This window comes from Pholcus phalangioides, unplaced genomic scaffold, assembly GCF_987345545.1.
Source record: "Pholcus phalangioides strain wild (caught in Gottingen) unplaced genomic scaffold, Ppha-v1.0 ptg000039l_1, whole genome shotgun sequence".
In the NCBI taxonomy this organism is placed as follows: Eukaryota; Metazoa; Arthropoda; class Arachnida; order Araneae; family Pholcidae; genus Pholcus; species Pholcus phalangioides.
This window is the reverse complement of record NW_028301625.1, coordinates 6,314,076-6,323,596: the sequence shown is the minus strand read 5'-3', so window position 1 is coordinate 6,323,596 and position 9,521 is coordinate 6,314,076. Positions and strand designations below refer to the sequence as shown.

Below are 9,521 nucleotides of genomic sequence, written 5' to 3'. Positions count from 1 at the left end.
ATTGCAAAAAATCTTTGAAAACGTTTTTTTTCTTTAGAGCTTCATCAAGTTTGAAATGACCTGCTGATCCATGAGCTTTCATAACAGGAGCCGTATTTACTGGCCGGAATTTCATTCTGATGAAATATAGTTTTTCAACCAAAATTCTTGTCAAAAAAAAAATTGTAATATGAGATTTCTGAAATATGGTTCCTCTCTGGGATATAGACCGTTTTGCGTGTTCGTAAAGCAAGACTAGTTCGCAAATCGAAACGTTCGTAAACCGAGGGGTGACTGTATCTCTTTTACGGTATACGTATAATATACATGTAGTGTATACGCTATCCGTTTATTTGTTCTTACAAGAAGTTCAGAGAGAAGAAAAAAAATCACGTGATCTGGAAAACCTCATATATTGTTATTTTGAGGGTGAAAATACAATCACTGTTGTATTGGAGTTAAAGTTGCGGTTTACGTTCTTCGCTCGGGGCCCGAGTAGGTAAATATTTTGATTCGGTTTTTATAATTACTCGTTATACTTATTTTTTTTTAAAAACTTAAACTTTCTCGGAATAATTGATTTTATTTTTTCGAACTTAATTTGCAAACTTATTCATTTTCTTTAACGAAAATTATGAATGGGAAAATATTCAATTCTGAAGATTTGTCATTTTTGTTGGACATTAACTGTAAATAAATTGTAGCTGAAAAAGTTTGGCCGTCTTAACAGCAACATTATTCCCCCTTGCCAAGGGATTTTTCTGAGACAAATTCTTGAAAATTTCAAGCAGTTCTCATTTTTTTGAGGTTATCTTGAAGCCATGCGTTAAGACTGCACTGGCTGAAAGAATTAAGTGCGATTTCTATGAAATACTCGGTTTTCAGCTGTTTGATGTTACCATTTTTGCTCGTAAGGCAGTATTTCGAAATACCTAGTGAATATGTATACAAGATCGTGATCATTCTTGCCACCCAATTAAAAATTTGGGGTATTCACGAAATGAATTATTTTTCAGCTCTGGTTTTCGCGATATATTTGCTTTCTAACTGGACTACTATAGCCAGGGATTACTAGTGTGATCCAGTACTGTAGTGTTTCTCAAATTTTTGGCACCCGCGGCTCCCCAGAATAGTTTTAGTAGATATTTTCACTTATAAAAAGAACCACTTCAAAGCATAAATAGGCACATACGCACAAAATCTCCAACTCGCCGCCCTTGGAGCCACGTATAGCTTGAGAATCGCTGCAGTAGGCCGTGTTAACACATGGGCTCTCGTATCTGGGACCTCAAATGAATACTAGGGTCTCGTGATTTATGAGATGACTGATTTTCGAGCATAAGTAAACTGCCAGGCTAGAAATTCCAACTTGATAGGGGATCGTAATGCTCTTGAGACGGCAATGGTATGATCGCTGTAAAAATGCTCGTAAAAAGGACTGCAACTGGGGGGCAGCAGGTGGGTCTGGTGCCCCGGACCAGAGAGAGGCGTCGGATTTACCCTTTAACTGCTTCATTGCACGGGTCATCAAAATGAGTGTTTGCCCCGATTGACAAAATGTCTAGTTGTGGCCTTGCTCGTAAATAGGTATGTAATTGTTGCGAGGTACGCAGGGCCGGACTTGGGCAATTTGCGGCCCTCTACAATATCTATATACATGCTCTTTACAAGCACGCTAGAAGAACCAATCATCGATTTTATACATTTTCAATTTTTTTATGAAGCTTCGAGTCTCGGCCTGGGGTCCTGTCAAAAAATCAATTGCCCATCCAATGCGCGGGTTCATGTTGATATGTCTGCTAACGAGACAAAATCTATTGGTCAAGTTATAAGAGAATACTTTAATGTACAGTACTAAAAAAATCAACTTTTACGACCCGGCGCAATGAATCGTACTTGTTCAAATCCAGCTTTGAAGGTGGGTCTGCAGATTCCGGTGTCAAAATAAATATTTTCAGCATGTTGAAAACGAGGTTTAACGTTTCTCTCTATACCTAAAAACATGGTTTTGCAACCCTCTGAAATGTGTACGCATGGCCTCTAGCTCCATTAGGGAGAAGCTGACAGGGCTTACTTAGACTTCATGCCAGCGATTAACTTTTTTTCACTATATACGTTTACTAGAAAATCTATGTAGAAGGTCCACTGAAAGTTTTCACCAGGGGGTCGTGAAGTGCTCTCTTAACGCATGGCCCTCAAATGCATAGGATGGAATCGTGATTATCGAATCTGGAACTACGATTTTCGTAAGTATGTAAACTGGTTGGTCGGTAATTTCTGACAGGTAGGGGGTGCCCAAAATAGTGGCGGCTTGTGCAAGGCGGTGCACCGGGGCGGAAGGTTTGAAGGGACTGCAACTTGGGGTTTAGTTGGACACAAATTTTTTTAAAGTTTGCAATAGTAAAAGCTCATGACATCACGCTTTTGAGCTGAAGTTGGACGATGAAATTGAGAATTTAAGGGAACAGATTGGTTGTTACGGTCCCAGTTCCAATGTACTGTCCTAAGGGCAAGTGTGCATTTTGGTGTCAAACATTTTTTCCGGAACTGTCAAAGGCTAAAGAATTCCGGAGCACCAGAAACGCATTTCTGACATGAATTTCTTTATGTAAAATGAGGCTATTTTTATCTTTACAGGATAAGTTTAGGTAATTATGGTTGCCAATCGGTGCAATTTTGTGAATTGAGTAATCTCCATAATCAAGAACGGTAAAATAATTGACAAAAAGAAACACGCATTTACCGAAATAGAAAAAGGTATGGCTTTTGCACAAAAATTAGTTTAATTCCAGGGTCCCCTAGACTAAAGCTGTCGGCCACCCGCCAGGGTCGTCTGCAAGGGCGGCAGATAAGTCCGAGTCGCCCCTGCCCCGAAACATCACTCGTACGTTGCCCCATGTTGCTCTTGAGGTGGTCCCGAGTCTATCTGTCAAGGCACGACACATTTCGTGTCTATAAACTAATACTGGACAAATCTCAATTTACATGACCGGCATGCAACTTAGGATTCTGTGGTCAAAAAATACGATTGGTCTTTACATGCCTCAGGCAATAGCTTTAGCTTTATTTAGCCTGTTATATAAGCTAAATAACTTAACAAACCCATAGCCAATGAACACGTAATGTTATTTTAGTCCTATTTAAAGGTCTCCAGTATTTTGCGACTTTTGATGCGGTTGCACTTTTTACATCCTGCTCAACTCATTCGTTGCAAACAAGACCTCAACGGCTTCAAGTACCAATCTTTCTATTGCCTTTGCATTAAAGGCAGGAGTGCCAATTGGGGAAAAAATAGTTTGTCCGAGTTTTTACCCTTTGTGGTCCTACGTGGAGGGGAAGTCGACATCAGGAAAAACGGTACTTCATTGTCATAAGGGGCCGTTCAAGTATTACGTCAGCAAATGTTTAGACGTTTTTGACCTCCTCCCCTTGTCAGCAAAATTTCGTCAGCTCTGCTCCCTAGACGCAGTGTTTCTCAACGGCCGGCCGCGACTGATCTGCCGTTTCATTTTCCCCATGTTCCATTGATCTTGTTTACCGGGTCTTCCACTTATAAAAATAAATTGGAAGCCCGCGGCCAGGTACAAAGGTTGAGAACCACTGCCCTAACGCATTGATGGGACAGACGTAGGGGCTTGTGGCCCCTCCCCAGACGATCAAAAATTTACTTTTAATGCAAAAAATTAAATTCGAAAGGAAATATTTTTATTGTAATCAATTTGTTAATTTCAATGCTATTTGAAGGCTAAGAACTATTTCTTTAAGAAATTCATTGCGACCCACTCTCTAAACCATATATGCTAAACCATTGGTCCGCGGATCAAATGTGGCCCTGGGGTTTACAATTCGGCCTGTGCACCTCCAAACCTAATTTTGTGAAAATGAACTAAGCGGCGTATTTTTACAGATCGCTTAAGTGACCCATGACACAGTTCCAGAACACTTAACGGATCTTTAAATGTGCCACGGATTGCTTGAATGAAGTGGCAGTTTTAGAGCACTTAAGCGGCTCCCAGTGTGGTTCTACAACCCACGCGGCACATTCCCAGATTACTTAATTGATCCTCGACATAATCACGTCCTGTATGACGTGCGGCACAGGTCCAGAGCACTTCGATCCGGGAAACATCTAGAGACCCTAACATTATTACATTACAAAAAAGCCCCATATAACATTTGCTTCTTAACAAAACTCTTAAGCCATTTTAAAAACGGAAACACAGCTAACATCCAGGAGCTTTAGTCTCTCCCTTAAATAAGGATTACAGGAAAGTTCTGAAAAACCTCCTGGACTACAAAGTTAATGCAATATACTTATAGCCATTTATCAAATCGGCTAGGATTTAGGGGCCGTATCAACTTTTTTAAACAGCATAGCAGAAATCGCTAAATGCTCTTTTAATAAGGTAGGCTTTTTCCTGATTTTCAGCAGGTGCGAGGTAAGAATGTCCCATTTGAGAAATCAGCTTTACGAAATCTCGCAATGACATCTCGTCAATATCTCGGAGAGGGTCAAGGCATTTGCTCGCCGAGGCACGGCGAATCGGCGACAGCACCGTCCTAACGCATAGGCCCGCCCGGGGACCTCAAATGCAGAGGGAGGGTCTCATGAAAATGAGGTCTGGTTAAAATTTTCGAGAGTAAGCAAATAGATTAGTAAGCAGGCATTCCTAGCCAGGTAGAAGCCTTTAGGAAATCATAGGCCTCAGGCCAAGTGATTTTTCTAAAGACTGCCCTGATCGGCGAACTTGAATCTGGTCAAGTGTTTTTGATTTGAACCATGTACCAAATTTTAAATTGGCTGGTGCTAAATTAGCAGCTCGGATTTGGGGAAGGGGCACTCGGTTGCCAGGGCAATGTTTAAATCGGTGATTCCTAACGTGGGCGTTAATGTCCCGTTGGAGGCGATGGAATGTTTCAGGGGGGCGGTAGAAGCTACGGTCATAACATTAGATCCTATGGGTTAGATTGCGTTGGGTGGCGATTGGACAAAAAGGTTGGGGAAACGGCACTTAATTTCCTTAATTTAGACCACAAAGTTCATAGGTGCCAGAACCTGGGGCTGGTTGAGCCCTTCCCCCCCCCCATTAATTAATGTATATACAATGCAACGCACGCCTTTCTTGCGTGCTGGCTTCAATCCCATATATATACGGGACGACTCAACTTTCAGCCCCCTCAATGTTTTCATGTCGGTGCCTCTGGATTCGTTAAGGTTTTTTTTTTTTTAAAAGCATGTTTGCTTTTCATGCAAACACATGAACTTGTGTATATAGAAATGTCCTCTCTACTTGTCAATACAAGATTCGTCAGACTGGTTATTTGTGGAGATGAAGATTACAAGGAAGAAAATTCATCACTGCCCCCACGGGGACTCGAACCCGTCTCTCGCTCGCCGGACGAGTGCTCTACCATCTAAGCTATGGAAGCAGATAGAATATTTCAACCTTGAAGCGTGTATATATGTTGAAAGGCACCTTACATGGACGGCGTCAACAATCAACGAATAGCTCGTGAATGACAAAGGCCAACCAGATAGCCACAATGTATTGCCTTTCTGCTTCCATAGCTTAGATGGTAGAGCACTCGTCCGGCAAGCGAAAGACCGGGGTCAGTCCCCGTGGGGGCAGTGAAGATTACAAGGAAGAAAATTAATCTCCACAAATAACCAGTCTTTCGATGAATCTTGTACATGAACTTGTGTTACTTAAAGCTAAAATAGATATCTTTGTCCATTTAGGTTGATAACCATGGGAATCCATTTCGTCCAATCGGTGATTTTGCTGTTCCTTCTGATCCAGCTGTCTACATCTCAGCAAGCAATGCAATGGCAAACGTTTCCCCAGCAATCTGCCTTTGCAAATCGCCAGCCAAGTTTTGGTGGTTCCGGGTTCACATCACAGCGTTTAGGTGCAGGAAGTGGTGGGAGATTCTCGCAGCAGAGCATTGGTGGAGGGAGCGGACTGCCGATGAAAATGCAAGTTCTCACTACGCTTTTTAGTGGCTTGAGAAATTCCGGTCTGCAGCGATCACTCGCCGGAGAAGTGCTCCAACATGCCATCAAAGTCACCCTGAAGGATATTTTGGTTCCATTTGCTCAGAATTTGATGCCTTAACTATGACTCGTAATATGGAATACCGAATTGATTTCATAAATCCGTTTTCATGTATCTTATCGTGATGCTGTAACTTGAGCAAAAATCACTTTTTATAAATTCGTGTAAAAATGTCTTGAAGTGTTTTTTATTTGCTTTAATTGATTAATTTCGACTTGTTCCTTTTTGAAAACCTCATTTGAGGTATCTCCACTAAATTTACGGAAAACAAGATTGTTTTTATTTACTGTAATGAGCTGCTTTACAAAAGTGGAAAATAGTCCAACAGGTAGCAGCATACGGGGAGGGTGGTATAAAAGATATTTAAATATAGTTTCTTGATCAACATTCAAGAGTTACCTACATTTTTAAATATATTGAAATGTCCCGTTTTGAAAGAAAATTTAGTGGAAATGTTGGCACCCTAATATATATATGTATGTGTATGTATATGTGTGTATGTATATGTGTGTATGTATGTGTATGTATGTATGTGTGTGTGTGTGTGTGTGTGTGTATATATGTATATATACATATACATATACACTCTCTCTTGAATTTTGATTAAAAAATTGGTTTTACGCCACCTGTTGATTCCAGAAGGTTTAACCGTAAACAGAAGGTACCCTTACTTTCTCGGAATATATAACATAAACGCCGCCATTCTGCAGTAGAACCTCCCATAACGGGACTATGTATCTTTCTATCCATTAAAACCTTCCTCGTTAAGGCCCCTTTCACACGGAGCGGACGCGGGTCCGCATACCCTTTCACACGAGCATTGAAGATGCGGGTGTTTCGCCCGCATCTTCAGGTTGAAATTCGCGCATAACTATTTTTTTCGCAATTTTTGTAATTATTTTTCTCCTTCACCCCTGATTCAGTGCCCAGAGGCATTTTAAAAAAATTTAAAAGATTAAAAATTTAAAATATTTCAGATAGTTATATTTTTTAAATAATTTTAAAAATTTAAAAAGAATTAAAATTTTTAGATTAAATTTAAAAGTTATTAAAGGATGTAGTCAATTAAATATTCGTAATGAACAGAACGGCTTATAATTTTGGTCCCGTTGTTGGCAGGTTTTATTGTATAAAATTGTGAAATATGGACAAAAGGCAGTTAAAGTTGCTATATCTCAATCTCGGAAGGAAACTGAGGGATAGACGTATGTAGGTACATTATATTAATGAGCAGGGACCATCATATGGTGTTTTTAAGGGTATTTATGGCAAGTAATTAAAATTCCGTGAAAAATCGCCTTCAAAAAGTAGCCAAAGATGCGGACGAATTCCCTCCGAATAAACCTATTGTCAAAAACTTCTATATGCGGAGCCTGCACTTTACGGAATGTTCATGCGGGTCCGCATGTGTCAAAACCTAAGTGCGGAGATTTTTCGGCTCGTCTGAAAGGCCTCTTACGGACAAAATTTTCGGTTCCGTGGGTGTCCATTACCAAGAGGTTCCACTGTAAAATGCTACTTTGAAAGCTCATGAAAAATCTCAACGCCCAAGACAACCGCTTCGGTATTTTTCATTTAAAAGCTAAAGTGAATGAAAAAGTTGGATATGTTCCCTTTCTCTATATAGAAACTGCTAACAATTGCGTATACAGATATGACCAGAGTTGGTGTGTGGCGAAGTAGTAACGACTTTTTGTAATTTCTACCAAAAATATTCCCTTTTGAATAAACACTGTCGCATAATCCGCCAGAGCTCGTCCCGAAGATTGAGAAACAGATGTAGGCTACATCTCTCTCGGGGAAAAAATGTGGGAATGTTCCCTATTGAAAATAAGCTCAAATAATGACATATTCGTTTGTGAAGTAGAAAACTATTGCATTCAATAACGACCGATTTAATTTTAGATATTTAAAGAATAAGTTCGTATGTGTGTGTGTGTGTATATATATATATAGAATCCTGTTTTTTATATACGAAACACATCAATTTTTCGAATGTTATCTCCGGCTCTTGGAGTGGTTGCTTCCCTTTGAATTAATATCTGCACCAAGCTATACTGCTGTAATTGTAAGATGGTATTCTGAGAGACGTAAGGACTGTTAGTGCAATATGGGCCTACAGTGGCGTCCGGATACCTCCAACGATGTCCTCAGTCAGACGGACTCAAATTATTGACATATTTAATGTGTGTAAGAAAATTTCATTTCTGAATCCAGGAAATCGCACTATTTCTGAAAAAAATCCGATTATTGCATCAACTAATATGAATTTTCATCAATCGTGCAATTTCGATTTACGTATGCCTTTTTGAGCAGATTTTAGTCTTTTTGGAAAATGAAATTGAATCCCTACGTGGAGTTGCGTCCCTTAACGAGATATAGGACCGCATCAGGAAACATTTTTAACCCCCTTACAATTAAGGATGTCCCTGTGAATTTGGCTTCTTAGCAGAACTTGTTATACAAAAGGGCCTCTCTCCTCATTGTGGGGTAGGAGTTGTAAAGTACGAACTGCAGAAAACCTCTGGACCGCGCAAAAGGTTAAGGGCTGTCTTAAGTTCATGTATCGAATGCATTGCAAGTGAAATTGGGGAGGACTGGAGTCACCTACGGTTTTTATCTTTCAATGTTCAGCAGTTATTTTTTCACTTCGGTTGGCCTTAGGAGAGAGAGCAACTTTATAATTGGAAAAGTTAGAGGACGGGATGAGAGAGACCGTATAAAAATTTAGAGTTTTTGACACTATTTTCACTCTCTTGAAATGTGTTCAGAAATCACTCTGCACCAATTTTGAGCTTTTTTAAATTGGAACCATACATCTACGACGAACGGTTTATGAGGTAAAGGCTACATTAGGACTTACAGGACACCCTGTATAGCAGGTGTTGATGAGATCCTTCTCATTAGGTTTTCATTCTTTCCAATTCACCCTCTAGACAAAATAATGCCGTTTCATCCGTAGGCGCTGGGGCCATATAAGCCCACCCCCAAGAAATTCATTGATATAATTATAATGTAACGCACCATTCTCCGCCTCCTGTTTGCTGTCTTGAGTCCCGTACATGGGCGGGACATTGCCCCCAGAGTCAAAAGTGGAGTCGACTGATCTAATGTATATATGAATTGACATCATCGTGCTCCTAGACTTCCAAGTCTATCTCCGCCTATGGTCCCGTATATACAGAACGAATGGTGATTTTCAGCCCCTTAATATTTTCAAGTCGGCTTAGTCCTCGACGAAAAGTGCTAAAATATATATATATATGGCCATTGCGTACCCCATGGTCAAGATACCAACGTACACACAAGATTGGGGGGGGGGGGTGGGTGATAAGACAGAATTTGTGTTTCCCACCTCAGGATGAAACGCATAGGCGGAGATGGACTTGAAGCTGAGGGAGGGGGCACGATGATTGTCAATACATATACCATGTAAGTCACCCATACACATCTTTGATGTTGTAGGGGCATTGCCCCCCCCCCGTA

General features: G+C 40.4%; 1 protein-coding gene across 1 annotated transcript; it reads left to right on the top strand.

Moving 5' to 3' along the window:
- The first annotated feature begins 365 nt into the window (after positions 1–365).
- LOC149065504 (uncharacterized) lies at positions 366–6,210 on the top strand. Its single transcript, XM_089253579.1, has 2 exons — positions 366–478; positions 5,720–6,210. Exon 2 carries the CDS (start codon positions 5,730–5,732, stop codon positions 6,093–6,095), a length of 366 nt encoding a protein of 121 aa, XP_089109705.1. The 5' UTR covers positions 366–478; positions 5,720–5,729; the 3' UTR covers positions 6,096–6,210.
- Positions 6,211–9,521: the final 3,311 nt, after the last annotated feature.

What these genes read in the sequence shown, in the direction of transcription:
- LOC149065504 (XM_089253579.1), top strand. Translation starts at nt 5,730, where the DNA reads ATGGGAATCCATTTCGTCCAATCGGTGATTTTGCTGTTCCTTCTGATC.